This window comes from Dreissena polymorpha, chromosome 3 (genome assembly GCF_020536995.1).
Source record: "Dreissena polymorpha isolate Duluth1 chromosome 3, UMN_Dpol_1.0, whole genome shotgun sequence".
NCBI lineage: Eukaryota > Metazoa > Mollusca > Bivalvia > Myida > Dreissenidae > Dreissena > Dreissena polymorpha.
In genome coordinates, this window is record NC_068357.1 from 38,297,512 (window position 1) to 38,325,461 (window position 27,950).

Genomic DNA, 27,950 nt, shown 5'->3' on the forward strand with positions numbered 1-27,950 from the left:
AAAGCTTCTGACCAAGTTTCATGAAGATGGGACAAGAAATGTGGCCTCTAGTGTTTACGAGCGAATGTTAACAGACGGACGGACATACGACGGACAAAGACCGGTCACAAAAGCTCAGGTGAGCTAAAAATAACGAAAGACTTATTTCACTAAAATTCCACAAAGTTCTGATTTTGTCTCAATATTTTATCATGATCCCCTAAAATCCTTTTTGGACAGTAACTAACCAGAAAAAAAAAGATTACCTTAAAGATCAAATGTATTGTTTTTATGCCCCCCTTCGAAGAAGAGGGGGTATATTGTTTTGCACATGTCGGTCCGTATGTCCGTCCACCAGATGGTTTCCGGATGATAACTCAAGAACGCTTAGGCCTAGGATCATGAAACTTCATAGGTACATTGATCATGACTCGCAGATGACCCCTATTGATTTTGAGGTCACTAGGTCAAAGGTCACGGTGACCCGAAATAGTAAAATGGTTTCCGGATGGTAACTCAAGAACGCTTATGCCTAGGATCATGAAACTTCATAGGTACATTGATCATGACTCGCAGATGAACCCTTTTGATTTTCAGGTCAAAGGTCAAGGTCACGGTGACCCGAAATAGTAAAATGGTTTCCGGATGATAACTCAAGAATGCTTATGCCTAGGATCCTGAAACTTCATAGGTACATTGATCATTACTTGCAGATGACCCCTATTGATTTTCAGGTCACTAGGTCAAGGTCACCCGAAATAGTAAAATGGTTTCCGGATGATAACTCAACAACGCTTATGCCTAGGATCCTGAAACTTCATAGGTACATTGATCATGACTCGCAGATGACCCCTATTGATTTTCAGGTCACTAGGTCAAGGTCATTTGAAAAAAAAGTTATGAGCTATTGTCATCACCTTGGCGTCAGCGTCTGGTTAAGTTTTGTGTTTAGGTCCACTTTTCTCATTAAGTATCAAAGCTATTGCATTCAAACTTGGTACACTTACTTACTATCGTGAGGGGACTGGGCAGGCAAAGTGAGATAACTTTTGCGTGCATTTTGACAGAATTATGTGCCCTTTTTATACTAAGAAAATTAAAAATTTGGTTAAGAAAAAAGTATTCTTTTTGCAATTGGGAATATAGCCGAATTTCGGCTATAAAATCGGGCCCCAAAAAAAACCTGTCTAGAATCATGAAACTTCATAGGTACATTGATCATGACTGGCAGATGACCCCTATTGGTTTTCAGGTCACTAGGTCAAAGATCAAGGTCACAGTGACTCGAAACAGTAAAACCGTTTCCGGGTGATAACTCAAGAATACTAATGCCTAGGATCATGAAACTTCATAGGTAGATGACCCCTATTGATTTTCAGGTCACTAGGTCAAAGGTCAAGGTCACAGTGACAAAAAACGTATTCACACAATGGCTGCCACTACAACTGACAGCCCATATGAGGGGCATGCATGTTTTACAAACAGCCCTTGTTTAATTTATTGATGCACTGGTTAAGGTTTATTGGTTCAGGCTGAAAAATGCTATTGTGAGGACAGCATAGTTTTATAATACAAAAAACTTTGAAATATTATTTTTAAGAGCTCATTCGAGAAGAAACTGCACTATTGAACTAGGTGAATTCCCAAATGTCATTGAGTGATTGAATTGCTATCCAATAGTTATTTGTTATGGTTAAAGAGAATATGAAATGGTAAGGTTCAATGTCATAATTTAAACACAATGCGCGAAAATAATATATTTATTGGGAGTATTTGGTTATATAAGATATATATTTTATATGTGTGTGGACCCCACCAAGTCCCTATACATATCACTAGTGGGTCTATATACATACTAGGCATCTCAAATCTAAGATTTTTTTCTGTTTCCTCTTAACAGCAAGCATAATTATACCTACAAACAATGCGTAAAAACAAATGAGCCTTGCTCTGGAAAAACAGGGCTTAATGCATGTGCGAAAGTGTCGTCCCAATTAGCCTTTGCAGTTACCACAGGCTAATCAGGGACAACACTTGGATTTTAAAGTATTTTTTGTTTAAAGGAAGTCTCTTCTTAGGGAAAATCCTGTTTAGGAAAAAAGTGGCAGATGCATTAAGCCCAGTATTCCAAAAACAAGGCTCAATTAAGTATGTGTATTAAAATTCAGAACTGATGTGTCAAAACATAAACATAAATGAATTATTCTAAAGATATTTTGATAAAACATTCCGCAAAGCATTTCACCTTTATCAAAACTATGGTAAAAACACCTTGCAGATAAAACTACAATGGCACAATAGAATGAGCAAAAAGATAATGTGATAAATGTAAAATGTGTTATAAAATAATATCATTTAGCAAGATATATTGGGTATCTTGTTTTCATTAACACACATGAACAAATAAAAAAACGTCATAATCCAGCAGTATACAGACAAAATGGTTACAAAAAAATAAAATCAACATCTATGACTCTAATAAAAATACCTGAACTGAAATGCCAATGGAAGAACAGATTATACAAAAAGGGTTTATAAATTCACGTATCCAAAGGGCACTGGTGTCACCCACAATCCGCTTTTGTCGCAAAACTTATTTCGCAAACAAATGTTTATCATGGTTAAACAAGAGTTTGCATTTAAAGTAATGAGACAGGTTTTACTCACAATATGCAGTCTACTCCAGGGCTCGAAATTAACACTCGCACACTCACAAAATGCGAGTGAAAAATACCGATTACGAGTTAAGTTTTAAGCCACTAGAATTTTTTGCGAGTGAAGAAATAGTGAAAAAAAAGAGTTATATTGCTAAATGCGCTCGACGTTGTGAACGCTAAACCGCAGGTCAATTAATAGAACCTACGAATACCCATATGCAGAAGCTCGCACCTTGTATGTAGACTGGTATACTTATAGTACATATATGCGGATGGTATTGGTACAAAGAACATGAAACAGTCGATTATCCACACATGTTCACTATAAAAGACAAAATACCTTAACAGTCATGTCATCGAAGCGAAAAATAACAAGTTTCTTTTTGCCCAAAGATTGAAATAACAATACGAAATATAAAGCAAAGTTAACCGTTGAGTTGAGAGAAAAAAAACGGAAATTAAATTCTTCCACGAAAACAGTAAAAAGTGGGAAAAAGAACTTCATAACCAAAACTTGTGGTTGATGTCATATTTTATTTAGTTTTAATAGTACTAATATAATGTCCAAACTTGCTTTTATTTATGTTTCCAGCAAATTTTGCGAGAATGTTTTTGATTTTGCAAGCTGGTATTTAAGCTGCTTACAATGTTTTGCTAGTAGAAAGAAAAGTTTAATTCGAGCCCTGTACTCATTATTGTCAAGAAATGTAAGTTATTTATTAATTGCATGAAGAATGACAAGGTTAGAGCCTGGGAACGCAGTTTTATGGCAAAATTTGACCTTTGAACTATAAGACCTTGACCTTCGAGTTAAAGAGACAAGAGTAACAAGGTCATCTTATGCTGGATAGCATTTTTGTCATGTTTATTTAAAATCCAATAATATTAGTATACGGAAAAGTTATGCATGAGAAAGCAGCTTTCAAGTTATTTTACGCCAAGTTGGACCTTTTACCTTTCTTTTTGACCTTGATTTTTCAGATAGGGGGACAGATATTACAAAAAATAGGTTGGTTGTCTTATTATGGTGGACACTGGTAACAAGTTATATAAAAATCCATCCATATATGGCACAGTAAAGGCTGACACAGCAAACTTTGCACCCACAGACTGACAGAGCAACTGCTATATCCTGCCTTATAAAAAGGGAGGCATACAAACTGGCATAAAACACATGGACGTCGGCCATGTAAAGCTTCAACACAACAGTTTGAACACTGATAATAAAAGTGTTTACAAAATTAGTACAGATACAAATAATAAACATGTGCAAGCATCATATTATTTTGCTGTCCTGTACCAGCTAGACAACCCTTTGTTACACATTCAAAAGTTAGTATACCTATCATGGGAGTTGTAGTGTGTTCTTTCTTCATTTAAAAGACACAAAATATATAAATTGTTATCCTTCCTTCATTACAAACTTCAACTTGAGGTAAGCTTTGATAGTTATATATGCAGGTCATACCAAAACAAAGCAAAATTACAAAACAGAATTTCAGAAACCAAGACCCACCAGAAATATGTTATTCAGAATGTATGCTACATTTAAGTATAGTTGTGTTATAACTTAAGGGTTCAGTAGGTATCATTTAAAAACACATTACAAGTTGTGTTCTACATTTAACCCATTGCTTGATCTGGCCTTAATCAAATTAAGTTGACACATTTTGATAAAAAATCATAGAAAACAAACCGCTGCTGCAACAGAAGGACCCAGGATCTTGCAAAACTGGATATAATGCAGCAAGCACAGCTACTGGCAAACCTGTGCACCCGAAGGAGCTACCCTATCAACTAGTCACACAAGGTTTCGTGGTCTCTTTAGCGGACAGGGTAGCTCCTAACCTGTTTGCTCGGATGAACACGTGGACTGGAGCTACTCTGGCCACTTCAGCACGAGACCCATTTTGCAGGATGCTCATCAATACAGCAATAGAGTAAATTAACTGTCTTTGTTTAAAATAACATGCAAATAATAGGTTCAATTTTCTACGTATATAAGAAATCTGCAGTCACAAAATATAGGGTTCTTGTTTTTGAAATCATGCACCAATTGATCATATTTTGACAAAACACATGATCAAGAGTGCTCAAGAAAATGGTTATATTTGTATGCACTAGATCTATCAAACAGCTACAAATTTAACTCTACTTTCCAAAAGCTAAACAAAGAAGAACATACATGTAAACCTATTGAAAATGATAATCTTTTGCAACATTTAATTACAATTGCATACAAGTTTTTTGGCCATTCTCAAAAAGTATTTACTCAACATACGAAAAACAATCCTTGGAAATAGATATATATATATAATTTCTGCTATGAATATAAACACTCTTTGTACAAATATACTATTTATATACTGTATAGAATATTGCACTATGAACTATACATAAGTGTATATGTACAACATGTCTGATGTTTAAAATGCATGAAAACTTCATGAACTTGAATATATGTGTCTTGTTCTGAGAAATCTGGGCTTAATTCATGTGCGTAAAGTGTCGTTCCAGATTAGCCTGTGCAGTCCGCACAGGCTAATCAGGGACGACACTTTCCGCTTTTATGGTATTTTTAGTTTCAAGGAAGTCCGTCCTTACCGAAAATCAAGCTTAGGCGGAAAGTGTCATCCCTGATTAGCCTGTGTGGACTGCACAGGCTCATCTGGGACGTCACTTTACGCACATGTATTATGCCCAGTTTTCTCAGAACAAGACACATATATAAGACAATAAAAATAGAAAAATTCAATCAGTTTCCCCCCAAAAGCATTTTTTTTATATCTTAGTTAGATAATGTTGAACATAATGTTTAGTATAACAGTTTTTGTTAATCTTGAGTAAAAATTGACTTCAATTTAAAACACTCTGGTATTTTGTCACAGGTGTGTGGAAATCCACGCAGTTCCAAACCAGGTATACAAATAAGTTGTGTTCTGAGAAAACTGGGCATAATGTATGAGCGTAAAGTGACGTCCCAGATTAGCCTGTGCACACCACACAGGCTAATCAGGGACAACACTTTCCACCTAAATTGGTTATTTGCTATGAAGAGACTTCATTTAAACCAAAAATGTCATAAAAGGGGAAAGTGTCGTCCCTGATTAGCCTGTGCGGACCACATGCATTATGCCCAGTTTTCTCAGAACACAACTCAAATGTATAAAATGTAAGAAAATTAAAAAACAACTGATGTAGCTAACCAAACTCATAAGCATGTCCGTATATTAAAATATCTGGAGGATATCTGCAAGAGAAGCCTCCACAAAGTGTGTATTGCTGTTGATATAAAATAAACTTACCATATAAAAATATGTACATGTGTTTGTAAAAAATGTAAACAACATTATCAAAGAACAATAATACAACTACAATTTTGATTGGCAAAGACTGGACAATAAATACAACTGTTCTGAATTTATGAATATCACATTAACCAAATCTCTGATCTTCATGCAGCAACAGAACCAAAACATAGCATACAAAGGCTGAATACAACTTTTCTCCTATCCATAAAGACAGAACCCAATAAGTATTGCAAAAAACATTGCAAAAACACAAGACATAATTTCTGGATATCATTACACTGGTATTCTATTTTCCACAGAAGTAATACAATCAAAAAGCAATTAAAGACGTCTACACATGTTTTTGGGCAGAAAAATCACACCAAAATGACAGAATTAAGAAAAACAAGGGCTGTTTGTAAAACATGCATGCCCCCCATATGGGCTTTCTGTTGTAGTGGCAGCCATTGTGTGAATACTATTTTTGTCACTGTGACCTTGACCTTTGACCTAGTGACCTAAAAATCAATATGGGTCATCTGCGAGTCACGATCAATGTACCTATGAAGTGTCATGATCCTAGGCAAAAGCGTTCTTGAGTTATCATCCAAAAATCATTTTACTATTTTGGGTCACTGTGACCTTGACCTTTGACCTTGTGACCTCAAAATCAATATTGGTCATCTGCGAGTCATGATCTATCTACCTATGAAAATTCATGATCCTAGGCGTACGCGTTCTTGAGTTATCATCCGAAAACCATTTTACTATTTCGGGTCACCGTGACCTTGACATTTGACCTAGTGACCGCAAAATCAATAGGGGTCATCTGCAAGTCATTATCAATCTACCCATGAAGTTTCATGATCCTAGGCGTATGCGTTCTTGAGTTATCATCCGGAAACCATTTTACTATTTCGGGTCACCGTGACCTTGACCTTTGACCTAGTGACCTCAAAATCAATAGGGGTCATCGGCGAGTCATGATCAATCTACCCATGAAGTTTCATGATCCTAGGCGTATGCATTCTTGAGTTATCATCCGGAAACCATTTTACTATTTCGGGTCACCGTGACCTTGACCTTTGACCTAGTGACCTCAAAATCAATAGGGGTCATCTGCAAGTCATGATCAATGTACCTATGAAGTTTCATGATCCTACCCCCAAGCGTTCTTGAGTTATCATCCGGAAACCACCTGGTGGACGGACCGACCGACCGACAGACCTACCGACCGACCGACATGTGCAAAGCAATATACCCCCTCTTCTTCGAAATGGGGCATAAAAATCACTGTCACAATAAACACTCATTTTAATCGTCTACAGACTGTTTTATGTAAACTTGTATTGGTAATTCCAAATACTGGAGTTACTCTTCAGTGTTTGGATACTTAAATATAATTTAATTTTCGTTACGATATTCCAAAAATTATCTGAAAATTAAGAGACAAAATGACATTAAATGGGTTGTCTTGACGTTCCTATATTCCTGTGTGCAACAATATCTGCCTGTTGATAACCATTAGTATGAATGTTATATTATTGAACAAAAATAAAATGCATACATTATGATACTTTTTTTTTATTGAATCATCTTAAACATCTTCAAATATGGCAAAATTCAATTGCAGCATATTTGTCACACTCACTTTTTTTCACAGAACATTTTGCATTAGATAACTGAATTTATAAAGTAGCAATCAGATCATCATAAAAGACTCTACTTTATATTATGCAGAAAATGATACAAAGCCAAACCTTGAACTCATTTTTTCTTAATACAATCATTCAGTTTAACCTATGGCTCTCAAAGTTTCATAAACAAAGATCAAGATTTAAGATCACATTTGATAATTTTAGAAGTGTATGCAAATTTAGAAGAATTTATTATAGGGGAAAATCTTGAAGTCTGAATAATAAGAACTTAAAATTAATTATTAAAGCTAAAAAAGAGATTGCTTAAAAACTTAAAGAGAAATTACAGCACTATTTGGACTAATTCAATGTACAATCAAGTACTTAAAAAAATAAATTAATAAATGGCCAGGTATCCTATCTTTTGGTTCTGTTGAAGAATTATCATGCTATTCCCACATTTTCCTTCAATAGCGACTTGTGTCTAATGTTGGCGTCTTGTGCATTATGCCCACCGCTCGTCAATTTAGGCGGAATCATGAGCTGCGATGCAATCAGTTCGGGCGAGTACCGTTCCTGGCTGGATGGAATGGCGTACGCGAATGTATTCGCCCAGGAAGTGTCAGAGCTGTACAAACTCTGCGGAACACTGCGATGGTTCTCTGACAACGGCTGACTGCCGCCAGTCAGGTTAGCCAACTGGGCATCAAGATCAAAGTTTTCACTGTGCCAGCTGAATGGCCGGTGAGAGTTGAACGAGCTATGGCCATTTTGCAGCAATCCAGTGGGGTAACCGGATATGGACAGTCTACGACCGTCGGTGTCGTGTGAGATTCTAGATATCCGAGAGTCTGTGGATCTGATGGAAGACATGTCATATGAGCCTGCTATGCTGCCTGATCGACTGTGTACAGACTGCAGGGTCTTATCAGCGATCAGTGCGGATATGAAGGGCAGGGAGAAAGCATGTGACTTGCCCCTGATCTCCTCAATCTCTGGATGTAGGACCTCCTTCTTGTTGTTCACGCTGATGTGGGTAAGCTTCTTCTCCAGGCTGCCTCCACTGTCCTCCTCACCTTCATCTGATACCTGCACAATGGAAGAAGCATCATAGGAAAAATGAGTGAAGAATCCATTAAACACAAGGAAAAAAATTGTATATTTTATTAACAGTAACCTTGAACATACTGACTAATTACAATAACAAGATAGGGTTTCATAAAAGCAACTTTTATAAATATTCAAACAATTTCAGCACAATACCGCTATTCAAACTTATGTTTTTGAGCAGAAAGAGTTTTTCTATTTTTAGTAACAGTGAAATAGGCAGACTAGCCCCAAATGCGATCCCTAGCAAGGTCTGTATGAAAGCATCCTCATCTAAAGTTAAAAACAATATTTCAAATGGATTAATTGATAGCAAATTCTTTGCCATACCCCAATTTTATAACCAGGATTTTCAACTTCATAGAAAAAGCGAATATATCAATGGTAATTAAAAGCACATGGTTCAGTAGCCAAACAATGCAGTTAAAATCCAGCAGAAAGGTGGCTCTGATCCACATTTGTGCAACTGGTCGACTGCTCACATTTCATAACACAAAAAGAGCTTGACATTGACCAGGGGTTGTATTGGACTTGAAGTCCCAATCCTGAAAATCAGCCGGGGTCCAGGGGCTGAAAGCCCCGGCAGGGTCTAGGGGTGGAACCCCTTGTAGTGGGTTCAGGGGGGCGAAGCCCCGCGAAGCAAAATAATTTTGAGCCTTTGAGGACTTCAAAAGTGCATCCTTGCTATGTCATATTGTGTTTTATTGTTAAGGTAAATGTATTGACTGACAGACTAAAAACTCTGCCGGGCAAGTACTTAGAAAATCTACTTGCCCTCAACGTAAAGCCACTTGCCCAAACATGAAATATCACATTAACTGTAAGCCTCTTTTTTTTTTATAAAGATCAAAATGATACACCACAAAACCTTTTTTTATTTTTGCTGATTTAACAAAATGATAACAGCAATTAAAGTCTATTTTAAGTCTAAATGTAGATTTGCCAATGTGCTAATTTTTGACTTACAGTTACTTGTAAAGCCGAAGCTAAATAAACTAGACATTTCTCGTCTGCTAACAGTACTGTAAACAACACCTGAACCGTAACAAAAATGTGAATTGACGTAAAGCAAAAGATTGTTGAAAATGTATGTCGCAAAATATGAAATATATATATACGGAAGCTAGATCTATATAATTTTAGTAGTTTTCTGCGTGACTGAAAACACCAACGATGTTATTTGTAACTGAAAAGTAAAGAAAAAGATAAACACAATTGCATTTGAAAGCCGATGTTTGGAATCCCAAGCCATTTACGGCGTTTCTAAAAATAGGTTTGGAAATCCATGCGCACCATGCGTAGTTAGTTTTGACTTCCGCAAACAACAAACCCCGAGGTAAATTTGTGCATTAGGCAAATCGTCCGTGATTATTTGTACTATTTAACCACATAAACACAAGATTTTCGTTGTTCTTTTTTGCACTTGATTTAGCAGAATACTTTTAAACAAAAGAAGCTCCGGAAATAACTGGCCAATCAATTTATTGCTTTAAGACATACGGTATAATACCAATAGTAACGCATGCAAACGATTGGCAGCCAGACATTTACGTTTCTGCCGAATTCGACACGGTCCGGATTAATCGCAAGTGCCTGGATTTCGCGGTTCGTCACCAAAATACTTTGTACAGAGACTTTTTTGCACCCAAATCCCCTTACCCCCCTGAAAAAAACTCCTCAGATTTACGCCGATCTCAAAACTGGTCCAGGAGCCTCCAAATCCGGATTTCCGGATTATTCCGGAATTTTACAACCCCTGATTGACAGTGATCTATGCATATCATTATCCCATACCCTGACCTATGTGGAATAACTTATAACATTTATCATCAATCTCTTTGAAAATGCCTAATGTATTCAATACCGATATTGATCCCAAGGAATAGGCTGTCATATGCCACTGGAGTGATATAAAAACACAAAAAACAAATTTTGTTTAATTGATATCCCTTGACAAATAAACTGTGTTTATGGGTAGTTGCAAATCCCTTAATATATGGTATTATCATACAAATAATTAAGTGTGAAGAAATTGCTTTCATGCATTGCAATTCTCCTCGCTGATATTTATACACCCATGAAGTTTCATGTTGAAATCTTGTAGCATATCTAGCCATTTATTTCCAAAATCCTTCTTCCATTAAGCTTTTACTGTGCAGATTCATATCAGTTGTTTTCTTCAAAGTTTATGAAAGCACAAACAGCTGTTTTTCATACTTTTTTGTGTTATTTAAAATGATTGCTAGCAAGCCCGCTTTATTTCAACAAACTCAATGATTAATTTAGAAGAATTGTCTTGTAAAAAAATGGAGTTTTGAACTGGGTATCAAATAAATGTAAAATTTTATTGTTCATCAATAAAACCCACAACATGCAATTTTAAGGCAACAAGAGTAGAAAATGGTTTGGCTCAATAAAGTCGGAGCCATTTTGTAAGCCCTGTAGTACAGTTAAAGCATTCAAATCCCCAATTAACAACAAGACCTACCTGTAGATCCACATATTCATGAACCCTATCATCCTCAGGCAGGTGTGCTACTGCCAGCTCCGTCTCGGACTGGCTGTGAAGGTGGAAGTGCTCGGCAGGTATGTCCTGCAGGGCCTTACCATCCACAAACTGCATGGGCACCAGGGACACTTCTGCCTCCTGAAGCCTTGCATCCTCCAGAACAAAAGCCTTTGAAGAATTGTGTGGCAGCATGATGACGTTCTCGTAGTCATGCGAGGTGACCGTGCTGACACTGGTGTGATGTGAGGAGTGGGACATGTCACTGCTGTAAGACTTGTTTCCACGCTGGTCAGAGGACCCCGACAGAGACAGAGGCCTGCCCATCATGGAGTCCAGATCTTCCATGTGAAATGACGCCATATTGCTCAGTGGGGGCGAGTCTGTGTAGTGAGGATGCTGGTTCATTGCTTGAAAGCTGTTTGGGTTTTGATGAGCGCGAATTTCTGATAAAATGTCTTTAAAGCTGTCTTTTCTGCTGCTGTGTGAGTGCCTACCCAACTTTTCCCTTGCACCGGTTTCAGATTGCATAGGCGAGTACAAGGGAAACAGTGTGGTATACACGCTCGAGGTGGTCTGAGGAGACTTGAAGCGTTTCCTGTAGCTGCCGCTGCTACCACTGCTCTCCAGGGAGATTCCTTCTGACTGGCCGCTGCGGTCGGAGGTGACACTTCCTGAGCTGACGTTGTTCTGGTTGGTGAGGCGGGAGTGTGGCGTGTGAGAGGTGGGGAAGGTGTAGGTGCTGTAGTGACTGTGGGAGCCATGCTCCAGGACTGGGCTCCTGTTGGAACCAGATAAGGGGGATGGCTTGTAACCTGCAAGCAGAACAAAAGTCTTAAAAATCTTTGGGTAAAATCTTCATAGCAGTTCATGTACATATGTTATGGCCCTAGTCTTTAACCAAATCAAAACTTCAAAGTTCAAATGTTTACGAATCAGAATGACCACATTTGAGCATTGATATTCTTTGCATGAGTGTTTCACATTTAAACTACTGTACGAAAAAGCTTAACAATTTTTGCAGTCAAGGGTCTTGTGATTCTTCTGCAATTAAAGGCAGCAATCCGAAACTTTAAAAATACAATTATTACATTTCCCTTAGGCTTATTGGAAATTAAAATTAAATTAGCATTACAATTAAAATAGTTTAGTCAGTTTTGAATATGTGATACACAGGTAACATATTTTCACTTTTCATGTGTACCAGATGGTTTATAGGCTTTGTGTAATTTACAAAATAAATCATGTAGTTATTACAAATAAAGAGGATGAAATAAATAGTGTAGAAAACTCTTTGTATCAAATACCTGGTAAAGTGGAAACAAGAGATGACCTGGTTTGACTAGGAGTATTCAGCAACATGGGAGGTCCATCAATAATAATCTCTTTACTGGCATCTGTAACAAACAAGCTTTTATCTATGAAATATTGAATACATGTCCATTTAGGAGAATCAAATAAATTATTTGTATAATGCATTATCTGATTACCATCAAACAAATCACAAATGATAGGAAATCTTAAATTGAGCTTCCAAAGAATTATGAGTATTTTAAAATATCAAAATGGCCAAAATTGTGTACATGGATTTTTTCCTGAAACGCAATATAAATACTTCAGTTGATGGACCAGTTCCGGAAAAATAAATTGTCTATTGTAAATTCACCAATTGCTATTTACATGTAGAAGATATATCTAATGAGTTCATATAAAGGATACATCATTAAGCAACAACTCTGACCCAGATTTGGGGTCGTATTCACCAAACAATTCTTAGACTTAAATCTAAGAATAAAGAATATTCTTTAAATTGATATATTCAATAATTTCTTGAATTTTAAGTAAAACTTAATATTAAACACCGCTATCTATGGCATTCTTCATGTAGAACAATTTGCTATTGACATAATTACCAGTGGAGGCATCTACATATTCAAACACTGAATGCCTTTTTCTTGGTTCCAAGTATTTTTTTTATTCTTAAGTCTAAGAATGGCTTGGTGAATATGGGCCCCGATCAAATTTCTAGGGTCAATAATTAGATCAATGTTGACAAAAATGTGTGCCTAATTATAACATATCCATCACATAAAGTTTTGGGTTTAAAAAGAGACTTGAAATAGTGGATTTAAAAATAGACTTGAAATAGTCTTTATGTGTCAAAATCTGATAGATTATCAATTTATGTTTTTACTGTTAAGGTGCTTTCAAATAGGCCAAAACGTGATAATAACCTATCAAAGGTGTTTCCGGGTATTCATCCTGAATTAATATTCTTTTTAATGTATTATATTTAGAGAGAACAAATTAATCAGCTCCGTTCCTTACCGTCGTTTTCCTCAAAACTGACCGTCATCTTGTCACTGGCAATGCCCGACGTGGTGTTAGAGCTGGCATCACTGACCACAGAGTAGCGGTTACCGAGCCCCATCTTCACTGCCAGGGGAGATTTGTTCATCCTATAGGAGCCCGGGGTACCAACAGTGTCCCTTGGGTCACTCGACACGTAGGATTCTCTGTACCGTCTTTTGTCTAAAAAGGAACATTTAATTTGTTTGTAAAGAATTTAAACAAAAATAAACGCTCAAATGGAAAGTCAGATATTAAATAACAAGGTAAAATCAATATTCATAAGCCCCAAATTTGATTATAAATCTGCGTCTGCGTAAAATTACAAATTATCTTCTTTTGGATGTCAAATTGTAACAAATTGTAACAAATTGTAACAGAAACAAAACGAGTTCCTGACATAATATAAAGACATAATGTATAAACTTTGTGATTCATTATAATAGCATTTCAGCTTTCCCTACCATGTCTCCTGACTCTTACACACAAATAACAAAGGTCAAGGTCCCAGTCACATACAGCAGGAACAATCAAAGTTGCAGCAACTTCTTACCTTCTTCCTCTAAATGTCTGATCTCCATCAGTTTTGGTTGTATTGCCATTTGGAACATGTGTGTATTTCTAGAAAAGGTTAGCAGGTATTTTGATTTCACGTCCGACTCTGTATAGTAGGTGAACTTGCGTCCAGCTGGCATCCCCACAGATCTAATCTCAAACTTCTTTTTCTGGAAGAGAACATTACAATTTCATTTTCAGCAAAATGTAAATGGCCCTGACTTGTATAAGAGGAATGAAATTTTTAAGAACACAACAAACATATATATACCTTTTTTATTTACTGTAAGGTTAAATCCAATTTTTATAAGTAAATTGTGTATTATTCATAATATAAAACAAACACTTATCACAAATAAGAGTCGCATGAAAATCAAATCATTCTCTAAAGTATTATATTATGTATTCAGTTGATAATATAAGAAAACTGAAATTTATACATTCTGGGATATAAAAATATTAAAATAATTCTTACATCAAATGTAAGTTTTCCAATATCTGGCCACAGAAATGTTGATATCAAGTTTTTAAATCCATCATCCATATCCTGTAAAACAACAACATACAATAGGTCATTACGAAGAAAACATTTAATATTTGAATTAATCTTACAGTGTAAACTTTAACTGAAAAATACAAGTATTATGAATTGATATGAAAAATTAATTGTTGGTATGAAACACGAGTGCATTTGTCATAAAGATAAGCCCGTAAGTACAAAAATTTAATTTGAGACTATTTTAATTCATTTATCTTCTTTTACTTTCAACTTTAAATAGTGACCTTGATCATCAACCTTAGGACTTGTTAACTGTGTGCAGATGTGCGCATCTCAGTATGCTTTGTATCTATTGAAAACATACTTAAAATTCTATATTTGCTCTATACTATGCCCTGTGCTTTTTCGCCCTTTTACCATGATTAGTGTTGCTGACATTTTACTTAATGACCTTGTTCTTGCATGTGACTTTCCACTATATCATGACTTATGCAAAGTTATTTGAAAATCCACTAATGCTGCACAAGGGTAAGCTCCAAACAAAGTGTCCAGTACAACTTTACCTTGAGGCATGATCCCAGAGCTCCAGATAAGGGCCGTACAGCCGTAAATACGCCTTTTTCATGAAGATTTACGCATTTATTTTTATAAACTGGACGTACAATTACGACATTAATATCCATTTTACGCATTTACGAAAAAAATCTGGCCGTACCGATACGTCTGCGTCAGCAAGGCGTGATTTGTTGGTCTCTAACCTAACGGCGCTTTTCGTTAATTTAAATTACCGAAAAGTTGTAGACTGGGTTTATATATTAATGTCTATTCTGTCGCGTGATTTCCTGTAACTTGTAAATCCGTCAAAAACAAAATGTCTGCGCGCAATGCTGGCTTAACTGAAAGCGGTTCAAAACAACACTTTGTTGTCATATAATGACTACATACGGTGTCGTCTAACCATCCTGACATTAAATCTGTAAACCCAGAAAAAGACATTGTCGCCCCGATATTAAACGATTTGATTGCATCGGTGGCTTAAAACGTTAGAAAACACGATGGGAAACGGATGAGACAGTGAAATAAGTGTTTATTTACTTAGCTTACTAGTTTGCTTGTGTTTTCTTGTCAAGAAAAATGAAGAAATAGTATTAGTCATGAGTTTTAATGTGTAGTTGTATTTGCATCATAATTCGGAATGGAAAACCTAATACAGTAACTGTTTAAGAAGCTACATATACTTATTATAATTGCTGCAAATGTTTCTGTAGTCAGTTATACACCCTACAATATCCAAGAACACGGGTAGTAAAGTACTACCTGTATTTTTGGATATGGTAGTACAGGTACTAATTGATTTTAAGCGTTACTCCTTTTCTTTCTGTCAGTGGCAGTACCTTTACTAATTTCACAAATCCTTATCTGAAGCTCTGATGATCCTTACATTCTACATCATGTGTTAATGTGTGACCAAATTTAACGAATGACTTTCTATTGTACCCTTAAACTTGGACCTTCTGATCATGCTGATCCCTTCTGCTAAGTTATTTGAAAATCCATCCATAATGACAAACTTATGCTCCAGACAAAATGCCAAGTAAAAATTTCTTAATTGGACTTTATTCCTTGAATTGTGACATGTACAGTTGAACATCGGACCTTATTCTTGCATGAGACATTTAGTTTCATCATGCCAATGGTATTCCTTATGGTATATATATGAAAATACATCCTTCTGGACAAATAATTTCTCTGGAAAAGTACTATTTTCCTAAACTTGACCTCTGACCCAGAATTGTGACCTTGACATTGGACTTAAGGACCTGGTTTTCATCGGGAAACTCCTTCCTATACTGTTAATTCCTATTGCAAGTGACTTGACCTTGCTGGACAAATATATCATTGACAAATATTTCCCGTTGCCCACTACCAGCATGGATATTTGCATAACACCACATTTTTTTATTGTTGTCAAATGAGGAACAACAACTGATTTAATTGCAATTAAAACAAGAGATGTGTTTGTCAGAAACACAATGCCTCCTATTACGCCGCTTTGAAATAATATTTCAATATATCATTTGGGACAGAATTTAACCAAGGTTAAAGTTTTGGGACAGAATGACAGACAGACAGTCCAAAAACAATATGCCCCCGATCATTCGATACGGGGGCATAATAAAAAGCTCAGGCTTAAGCTGATTTCTGAAATATATCTGCTATTTGGCTACCAATACTAGAATATCCTAAATGGTTGAATTTTCTCTGCATAAAGAACATAAATGCATCTTTAAATCAAATAATTAATCTAAATATTAAAAACAATCATGAAAGTCAGTACATAGGCATGGTGATCCACGAAAGCTGCAACCCACCTCATAAATTTCAATGCCTTTGGCACAGACCCCAAGCCAGGCGTTCCACGTCTTGTCTGTCTTTTTCTTCCTCAGCCGGTAGAAGTGGAGGTTGTGTGCAGCGGGGGGCTGGGACGTCTCCTTGATGAAGCGCCACTCTGCCTCGCTCTTTGACACGTTGTGGAGGTCCTTGTGAACCACCGGGGTGTTGTTCACAATGTAGTCCTCACCATGGGCCTGCACCATCTGATATGACAGCAAATATGTTCATGTCCGGCTTGAATAGATTCTTTGAAGAAGGCAACTGCTTTTCTTATAAGCTAGTCATTTACAATCTTTGATAATCTTTCTGTACCAGTAATAATTTATGCCTGAATGAACAAGTGACTTTGATAAACAAAAAACTGTCGGAGACGGATGATGCTCCCCAAAGTTTTTTTTTGTCACAATATTGCACTATATATTCAGATAAAAGGAAACGTCTAGTAGTTGGGGGGACAAGAATTGCGCTATATGTACAGTTTATAGAAAATTTCAAAGGGCCATAACTCTGTGAAAAATCATCCGACCAGAACCGGCTGATAATATGCACATCTCCTCTTGGTAGTGAAGCTTCCCATAAAGTTTAATTGAATTCTGGTCATTCATTGCCGAGAAATAGCCCAGACAAAAATTGTGCACGGACAGACGGACACACACACGGACAGACGAAGCGGCAACTATATGCTCCCCCCAAAAATTTTGGGGGAACATAAAAAAGTAAAACCCTGAAATTTATCATGACATTTGGTGCAAGTGTTGTATTTCGTACTGTTCAAACTGCTTGACTCTGAAAACATATATTTTAAATAGCATGGTTATTTTGTTACACATAAAAAATAGTATTCCCTATTAAAAGAGATGCATTCAAGCTTGTGGATGCGACCACTTAAATTAAGCAAGCTTTGAAATTGTCTTATGCAACAACTTTGAAATGTTCGGGAGCGTTCTCTCACTATTTTGTTATTGTATTTAACCACTTTGGTCTTACATGACATGCGACCACTGATTTTCAAGTATTTTGATGTCCAAATCTTGAATTTAGTGACCACTTGGGGGTATCATTAAGGAAAATCTGTTGACCATTCTTAAAACACATTTATTGTTTAAAAAATGGCACCAGTGTTTTGTTGGATTATTACTAGTTATACAACTGCAAGGTAATGAATTTTTACCTACACTAATATCTAAATAATTTTATATAATTTTAAAAATTAACTAGTTAGTTGTCTCACAGAATTAGTCTATGAACTTGATACTGACGATGATTTTACTTTTTTTTCCAGATATGTCTTTTCTTTTAATAACCATTTTATTAAGAGAACCACTTTTGGTATTCCCTTTGACAGTGTCTCTTCTAGCAATCTAGAGGGAGGGGGATTCCCCTCACTCATTTTACTTTTGATGATTAATTGTTTTACCCTCAACATTATTACATACTATCAGGTCAGTGAAATACTATACAGTGGAACCCCTCTAAACCGGACGCCTCCGGGATCGAGAGGAAATTCTGGTTTAGAGAGGATTCTGGTTTAGAGAGGACATTGACTTTTTTTCTTACTTTTGGAAGGTCAATTACGTAGCCTAATGTGCAAATAAAACACTTTCAGCAAATTTGCATAGTTTATTTATAAATAACATTCATTCATATTGCATCATATAAGAAAAACATGCTTAATCTGTTGATTTGAAAGCAATATCAATCACAACATAGATCAAACAGTGCACCCCGAAAAACACACAATTTTATACATGCATGCATGTGTTAGGTGAATTTAGTTTCTTTTCACACTGAAAAACATGTACGCCGACTTTTTTGCACGATATCCCCGATCGTCGACTTTCCTATTCGATATTTCTCTGACAGCATCTTGAGTGTAGGTTTTGGCAACATCTCTGACTCTTTTATCAGTTTGATTTTGTCTTCTAGAGACATTTCCACGCGCCATCGCTGAGAAGGAGGTTTGGACATTTTTAGTCTTAGTTATCTTAATTACCAATTTGAAAATCTAAATGAATATCTTAATGCAACTGCTTCAAGACCTCTGCAAATCAACATTTTATATGGCACTAAATTAGCAATTGTAATAAACAACACAAAATCAAATAGCATAAAGATTATTTAAATTTAGCACGGCTTCCTATATCAAAAACAAAACACACTAAAGAACTCTTTAAAAGAATGTTTGTTTTCAGTAATTATAATCAGTATTATAACATCTATTGAGCGATATGTACATCACATGACAAGTGTCTTTTAATTGTTTTGCGATGTTAACAGTTTGGAAATTTTTCGACCACCTTTATTAATTTCACGCGGCTTTAATCCGCTATTCACAACTTTTTGACACTAGGTCTGAGGTGCAATAAACCGACCCTGAGCGGTTTACAGAGGTACAATTACGTATGGAATTACCCAATTTTGATCCACAGCATGACCGGTATTCGGAATTGAGGGGATTCCGGTCTTGAGGAGATATTTTACGCATGGTTTAATAGGGAAAAAAAATGGGACCGGACAATTTGTCCGGTTTAGAGAGGATTCCGGTATAGAGAGGATCCGGTTTAGAGGGTTTCCACTGTAGTAACTGCCGTTAAATGCACTTTCCATAGTATGGCACTTACTTGACTAAACAACGAAAATATCACATGGTAACGTAGTCCTGTATCATTTAAATAATAACAAATAACATTTGCAATCCTCATGATATCCAGGGCTCAGAGCTACTAAAGTTTGATAAATAATCGATACATTCACGATTTACATACATTTGTCAGGAAGTTGTACATGCAGCATGATTTTCACGCTTTTTATCAAGACAAAGGATCAACAAGAAATACATGAGCACTGTTTATTTGAAGCAAGAATTTGTTAATTTTGTGTAAACATTAACATTGGGACATGTGTTTTGGATTACAAATTTATGTATGCTCAATAAAGAATTCAACACAACATTACAGTTGTGTGTAATCAATTTAACTATAATTGCTTAAAATGCTTAACATGTAGAATAAATGTTTTGACCATGTTACGCATGAACTGCACAATTTTTACGAGCATTACCCCCGGTTGCTATCATCAGTTTTCTAGGTAACTGGCCACAATTTTATCATGGAAGTGTAAACCATAGGGTCCGATAAGCGTGGTAGGTATAACAAAGCCAACAAACTGATACAAAACAACGCAATTACGTAAAACGTCGTCAGCATGATTTTACTGCAGGTATTGACTGACAACAAATTATGTTGCTCATTCAAAGCATGCGCTCTCAATTAATTAGCATGGATGAATGAAAAGCGCTTGTCATTGAACGATGGAGAATACGTTTTAGATACAATTAACACAGTGTCATTTGAAATTTATTAATGTCACACTCACAGAATTAGTGTTCATAATATGGAGTTCATTCTACTCTCGAACAGAAATCTAAAAAGATTATCATTCAAAAATGGAAACAGACAAACATGATTCGATTTATATGTTCGTGGATCTGTGTATAATCAGATTCATGTGCATATTCTGCTTTATTATGTTTGTCATTCTATACAGTTTACTGTATGTTAGTGAAATGGAAGATAATAAAAGGTAAAAGTATTTAATATATTAATAAATCTGTGTTAAATACAACAATAACACTAAATTATGTATGTTTATATGTGTAAATATTTTTCACAAACTTAAAAATACACTTAATTTATTTCTTCAAATCAGTCTGTTCACTCCATTTTTGCCCTTTCATAACTCCACCATATCGTTGCATGGTGGTAGGTCATATATTTCACGTGGAATCAAAAGGCATTTGGACCTACAGTTCTACAGATAAACTAAATGACAGACAGACGAATTCAAAATTATATGCCCGGACACCTTTTAATGGGCATAATTATTTGTCAATTTCTTCCATGAACAAAAAACAATTACCCATGCTGGGAAGTATTCTCGTGGATCAAAGTATTCCTGCATCTTAGAGGCAGCAGCAAAGTTGCCGAAGTCTGCCTGCAGTGCATAGCCTGCCACCTGGAAGCACCGGTCCTCAGGACAACCCTGCTTGAACTTCAGAACATTGTCCTTCAGCTGCAGGTAGTACAGGTGGCGTGTAACCTTCTCCCTGGAAACAGGAACTAACAATTGAACCTGGTTATATTTGTACCAAAGTACTGAACTTAAGAACACAGGAACTTAAACAGGTAATATAATTGGAATTTAACCTTTTCCCTATGAACAGCAAAAAATAGTGATAACACATATCAAAATAAGAAACTTAAGAACATTTAATCTAAACAAGATAGTATCAGTGAGTCCTTCACCTTGAGAACTGTAACAAAGTTATGATCACTGGCTGATATAATAAAACACATGCTCATAATGTGTGTGTTTATTAGCAAAGTTTTTAAGAATTAATTTATCAAGCTTATTTTCAAGCCTTAGAAGCAGACACTGAAATTCAGATCTTTAAAAAAGCAACAACAACAAAAAAACACTTTTTCTGTATCATAGCAACCATATTTTGCGTCGGACAACAAACCGAAACCGCATGTATATTTCCACTATGTCCCTCTATCAACATTCTCAGTTTCCTCAACCTAGTTCAAGTTTTTTTGAGTTTATTGAAACATTTTCCGAAAGTTTTCCCTATTTCTTTAAGCTTAGCAACCCAACTTTGTGTATGTCTAAAACACTGAAATAACATGCATATTCTTCACATGGTCCTATAATCACTAAGTTTCACCAACTTGAATTCTTTTTTAGTTTTCATAGGACCCAGATTCAGACCAAAAAGGCACACAGATACATGTAAACAGATAGGTGGAAAACCTTTAGTCCAATGCCTTGAAACAAGTAGGGGACTTATGCAATTTAATAATACAGTTAGAGAACTTACTGGAATTTAAATTCCTTGCTTATTTATTTTTTTAAGATGATTATTTAGGGAATATATACAATGTTTTGGCAGAAAAGGACAGATTTTAAACCCCCTAAATAAGAATAAAAATTGAATATACCCTATAAAACTAAAATGTTGTAGAATTAACTTAAGTTTTAACATGTATATATGACATAGCTTTTACATGTATAAGGAAGATATTTGTTTTAAATAAATGAACTAACACAATTAAAAAGTAAAGAATGCTTGTCATCTTAAAACACTGAAATAAATACTAAGCATATTGTCCAAACAAGAATGTATACACAATTCTGTGTTTGCCTCAATGAAACCCTACCTCAGCAGCACAACCTGATCCACATAGAACTGAACTCGAAAATGAAGCATCAAGATCGGTTTTCCATGTCCATCAAATCCCTGGAACAAAGTAACTATACAATGCCTGTTATGCATGAACATAATTTATGTTCTCAATTAATTTGTTTATTTAAATTTTCATGTCAACATGCCTATTTCTGGAAGATGCATGAGGAAAGTAAACATAAAATAATTTAATGAACAGTAATATGTACTATATTTCAATGTTATTTTCAATTAACTTCATACAATTTAAATATTCTGAGCTTAAGGCAGATACAGAGAATACAGTGACTGAAAAGATGAAACTTAACCAAATAACAAAGGAAGAACAGTTTTTATCCCCACGCTTTTCATTGTGGTTATCTCCGCCGTCCGTCCATCTGTCTGTCTGTCCTGGCCACTATCTCCTCTTACACTATAAGCACTAGAACCTTGAAACTTACATACATGGTAGCCATGAGTATATGTGCAACCCTGCACTATTTGGAATTTTGATCTGACCCCTGGGTCAAAAGTTATGGGGGTTCGGGCGGGGCCGGGTCAGAGATTTTCACTCATTTTTAATGTTTTTTGACATAAACTTCTTCATTTCTGCACCGATTTACTTCAAATTTATAATGAAGCTCTCTTATGACAATATGGTCAATCTCAAATATGCATGGTCCCATTACCAACCCTGGGGTGCCCCGCCCACATAGACCACATCCACCCAAAATTATCTTTTACTTTAATTTCTTCATTTCTAAACCGATTCACTTCATATTGATACTGAAATCTTCTTATGACAATCCGGTCAATCTCAACTATGCATGAAAATACGGTCAATCGCAACTATGCATGGCCCAATGACCAACCCTGAGGCGCCCCACCCACATAGGCCCAGGTTTTTTGGCCCTATTTTACAGCCAAAATTCGGCTATGTTCCCAATCCCAAAAAGTATACTTTTTTCCCAAAATGTAGCAAAAAATTCCCAATTTCCAAAAAAAACACAAACAAATTTTATTTTTTTTTACGAAAGAAGTGTCTAATCCGTATTTTATCTCAATTTTAATTCAATTACATTTAACAAAGTATTATATGATTTTTTTCTTTTAATTTGAATGATTATAAAGAGTTATATCAAATTTAGTATTTCCCTAATCAGTGGACTTTTCGTTTGGAATAAAAAGGCAAATGAATTTATTTTCCCAATTTCATGAAAATGCCGATAAAATTCCCAATTCCAAAGCCATGGGCTATCTTCCCAAAAAGTGTAAAAAAAAACCTGAGGCCACACCCACCCAAAATTGCCTTTTACTATAACTTCTTCATTTCTACACCGATTCACTTCTAATTGATACTGAACTTCTCTTATGACAATACGGTCAATCTCAACTATGCAAAGCCCCATTACCAACCCTGGGGCGCCCCGCCCACATAGGCCACACCCACCCGAAATTGCCTTTTACTTAACCTCTTGAATTCTACACCGATTCACTTCTAATTGGTACTGAATTTCTCTTATGACAATACAGTCACTACACCGATTCACTTCTAATTGTTACCGAATTTCTCTTATGACAATACAGTCAATCTCAACTATGCATGGCCCCATTACCTACCCTGGGGCGCCCCTGGGTCAAACATGCGTCGTGGGGATACGCGTCAACCTCTGCCGCGCCATTTCTAATTTTACATACTATTTTTTTCTTCAAACAAATTACACCAATACATAATTTGATAAACTGAAACAAAGAGGCACCAATGCCTACAAAGTCTTACATCTCCAGGACCAGACTTCCATGTCTTGTCTGTGTGCTTGGTTATCTTGTCATCGTTGGACACAAACTGGTATTCACCATCTGAATAAGGAAAGCATTCATGAAACGTTCACTATTTCAAAATACCCCTGAGTGCTTACATGTACATTAAACAGCAAATGTTGTAGTTCATCATTGGTTCACACGCAAATTTTATGTAAATGATGAAACCCTTACCTTTTTTAAATGCCAATCCAAAGTACTCTGTTTCACGGAGTGTAAGGTGAGTGGTCACTTGGTTAAACACATCTTGAAACTTGGATTTTACCTGCAATTTATATTATACAATAGATGTCATCACAGATATCTTGGACTGATGAAAAGAACCATGTCTTTATAAGAATACTATCTTTTTACAGTGGCATTTCTTATAAATTACTTAAATCATGTACTATTCCCCTAAAGTATGATATATGACCAGGTAAGATTACATTGCAGTGTATTAAAAACAAGACATGTATAAAGCACTGATGCTCCCTCATTCCACTTATAACTCCACTCATGTCAAAAACAGTCTGTTTTATGGAAAAATGTTTACTTTTGATGGCTAAGTGTGACCTTTGAAATAGTAAGATTGGTGATATCCACAACACGCTGACTCCTGATGGTGGTCATTTGTGGTAAGTTATTTTTGAGAATATTTTAAGTGTGACCTTGACCTTTGAGGTTGGGAGAACAGGGCTATTCTGAAAACAGTCTGTTATTATGCTTTGGATTTCAGGCACTTCATTATAAAATCTACTGAAACATGTATGTAGCAAAGTGAGGGTTGAGACAAAACCACATCTGTTTATGGTCAAAATACACTTTTGACCTTTAAGTGTGACCTTAACCTTTAAGTTAGGGAAACAGGTGTTGCATGCCATACCTCATCTTATGACGGTCAACATCTGTGCCAAGTAATTATAAAATACATCACTTCAGTATATGGCTAAGGTACCTCTGAGACAGGAAATTTTAGAGGGACACTGACAAACAGACAAAGCCACTTCTAAATGCTGCTTTCTTAAAAGAAGAGTGCATAACAATCTGGGATACAATGAAGGCAGCACTATATATCTCAAAAGAAGTGCAATATGTATAATTGCACCTCAAAAGTTAACTGCTTTGACAATTTAGACCTCATGAACCTTAATCCTTGTCCAAACCTTGTCTAATAGACATTTTTGTTTGTGCACACCCAAAATCAGAAAAAATATACCAATTATATTTTATATATTTGTACACTTGCTTTTAAAAAGGTTTGTTTTGGTTTAGCAAATTGATTTAAAAACAAATAATTAAATAGTTAAGCTTAAATTGATACCAAACTTGATACAGAACTTACATCAACATAGCAGATATATTCTTCTTTATAAAGCAGGTGGACACAAACAGCCTTTCTCTTCTTGCCGCTAGCAGATTGTGTCGCGTTCGACATACTGATTAACTACATTCATCGCAACCTAGACCCATCAGTAGGATGGGACCGCGTCTTCATCATCTGTAAAATAGGCATTAAATTATTCAATATATTGTAATAAAGTTATTACAGGGATAGAAGAAACATACTTTTATGGAAGATTGCGCGAATGGGCAACTACATGCATCTACAAATGTATAGTACTTTTTCGTCAGGCCAAAAAGTCGACCCAGTACCAAGTACATATCATAATCAGGGCTCACGCTGGGCTCAAATTTTAGGGAAAAGTGACTTCTCCCTGGACACTGATTTAGGGAGAAGTGAGGAGACTCTAGGGAGAGGTGGAGAGACTCGGACACAATGGTTTGCATGTAGGGCGTTACAACACACATATGTGTATCACATTATTGAAGTATGCCACTGTAGTACACATAATTTTATTTCTTTTGTGTATCTTAATTTTTCCAGCAGTTCTAATAAACCAAGTAATAATAGACACGACAGATAAATAACTAAAAGTTTACTAGCTCTATATTCAATCCATTTTGATGTAAATATCATATTATACAGACTAAAGTATTTCAAAGATATGTTTATGAAGCAGTAGATAACATAAGCTTAATAAAACTGTCAGACCAGATAAATATTTATGTTTGAAATATGACATTTAGCATATGCTTTCTTAATAATTATTTGTTATGTTTTATAGTCTTTCCAATAGCAATTTCATGTGAATACAATTCGAAATATGATAAACCACACCGTCCGCATCACCCCATCTGTATTCTTCATTCTATTTCTTCTTTAAAGAACTTAGAAACTTAAGTATAATCGACGAAAAATAATGTATCCGAAAACGACAGTCCGAAAAATCGTATGCGTTACACACATAAAACAAATTGTGCATATCGTTTGCAGCAAAAAAATGAAAATCGGAAACCTAGCAAATACGTAATTAATACACAATTTAATTGACATATTGCTTTACAATAGCATAGTTTGTGGGTAAAAAAACCCCACTAAATTATCACCTTTTAATTTCAAATGATAATTGGCAGAAAGTTGTAACATCATCGACATAGATCTAATTATTTAATCACCATCCTTTTGTTAATTTAGATCGATAGATGGAAGAATTGTAAAGTGATCAACTTAGAAATAATTTTTTTATTGTTAGGCTCCTTTTTATTTGTTTATCTTTACATATGATGTTTGCCATCGGCCGCTATACATGTATTGTTGGCAGACGACAATATCAACTGTGTATTTCCATGAGTGACCCAATATTATGTGTGAGCGAACTCAATGTTGATTGGGCAGGTACCATGTGACTTGAATGCTGACTTGACCAATATCGATCGCCAATTAGATAAGTTCGGAGGTTGGAAGAATCGGGGCAGGGTTTACCTCAAATTACCTGTCGCTCAATTGCGACACGCTCCGGGCTGCGACAGTGTGTATTGGAAAATTGAGTCAGACCTTGACATCCAGAAAACCAGATGTAAACAAATTCCGATAAGAGGGAGACTGGAAGTCGCTTTTTATCTACAATTTCTTAAATTTTAGGCGACGTTTGGCGTAAGAAAGTGACTTAGTCGCTCAAGTTGCCCCCTAGCGTGAGCCCTGATAATTAGACAAGATATTATAAAATTGCTCTCATGACTCAATGCATGTCATTTTATGAGCATGTATTGTTGTGCTTTTTAAAAATAAACTAATAAACTGCAGAAAAACATTTCCATATAATCTGTTTTTCTGATTTCAGGGCCCTCAATCTATCAAATCAGTGGCCGAATTTCGGCCGCAGTCCACCACCCGAAAAGTATACTTTTTTCCCCTTTTGGGAGGAAAAATTCACATTTAAAGCTCAGAATACAAGTTGTAGGAAAATGTGCACACAAAGAAAATGCAATATACACGAATGTTAAACAGCAAACAAACTAGAAGCATGTCATTTAGCATGTCTGTTGTATAAAAAAATAAACTGACCAGTAAAAGGGAAGCCCCTGGACAATGTGTCAGAATTAAGCATAAATCATGTTCCAACTAAACAGCTTCAAAATGGGACCTTTTTGGAATGAAACATTGCAGTCACATTGAAACCGTTTTAGCCAAAGTTAGTAACTTCGATTAACCCCTTTTTCTCAGCAAAACTTAAGAAATTATATCAAGAAACTGCATTTGGATAAGAAAGCACTTACAATTAAACTGCCTTCAACGTCACTAGTAAGCATATATAAGTACACACAGTCCAACCCCAAAATTGCACAAATATTTGTACATGCATCACCTTACGGTGCTTAGACACCTGTGGAATGTGCTTGCTACAAGCCGTTCTATTGATTACATGCACACACTTTTTGCATAAATTTGGTTAAAAGACGTAAATTGTTTTAAAGTGTCACCTGTTTAAAGTATTAAAACTGTAAAACATCATAAAATTCAATCAAATTCCACACATTCCAATTGTCACTCGTTGGAAATCCTCAGTTGTCTTCCATTAGCCTCGATTTAAATGCAAATCATTTAAACA

The 27,950-nt window shown here is 35.8% G+C and overlaps 1 protein-coding gene across 5 annotated transcripts; it reads right to left on the reverse strand.

The window, feature by feature from the left end:
* Nucleotides 1-1,725: 1,725 nt before the first annotated feature.
* On the reverse strand, nt 1,726-27,923 carry LOC127873699 (protein expanded-like). Of its 5 annotated transcripts, none has more exons than XR_008046335.1 (14): nt 27,619-27,911; nt 25,343-25,498; nt 24,193-24,283; nt 23,978-24,057; nt 22,193-22,272; nt 20,892-21,078; nt 16,952-17,176; nt 14,556-14,627; nt 14,079-14,250; nt 13,505-13,708; nt 12,484-12,573; nt 11,159-11,991; nt 7,004-8,652; nt 1,726-6,858 (listed from the first exon to the last, which is right to left on the reverse strand). XR_008046335.1 is itself a non-coding variant. In XM_052417644.1 (13 exons), exons 2-13 carry the CDS (start codon nt 25,433-25,435, stop codon nt 8,008-8,010), a joined length of 2,772 nt encoding a protein of 923 aa, XP_052273604.1. In that variant the 5' UTR covers nt 25,436-25,498; nt 27,823-27,923; the 3' UTR covers nt 1,726-8,007. The 5 variants fall into 5 exon arrangements, 3 of the variants coding, with proteins under 3 accessions (XP_052273604.1, XP_052273605.1, XP_052273603.1); XR_008046336.1 differs by having other exon boundaries at nt 1,726-6,436; nt 6,727-8,652; XM_052417644.1 differs by having other exon boundaries at nt 1,726-8,652; nt 27,823-27,923.
* Nucleotides 27,924-27,950: the final 27 nt, after the last annotated feature.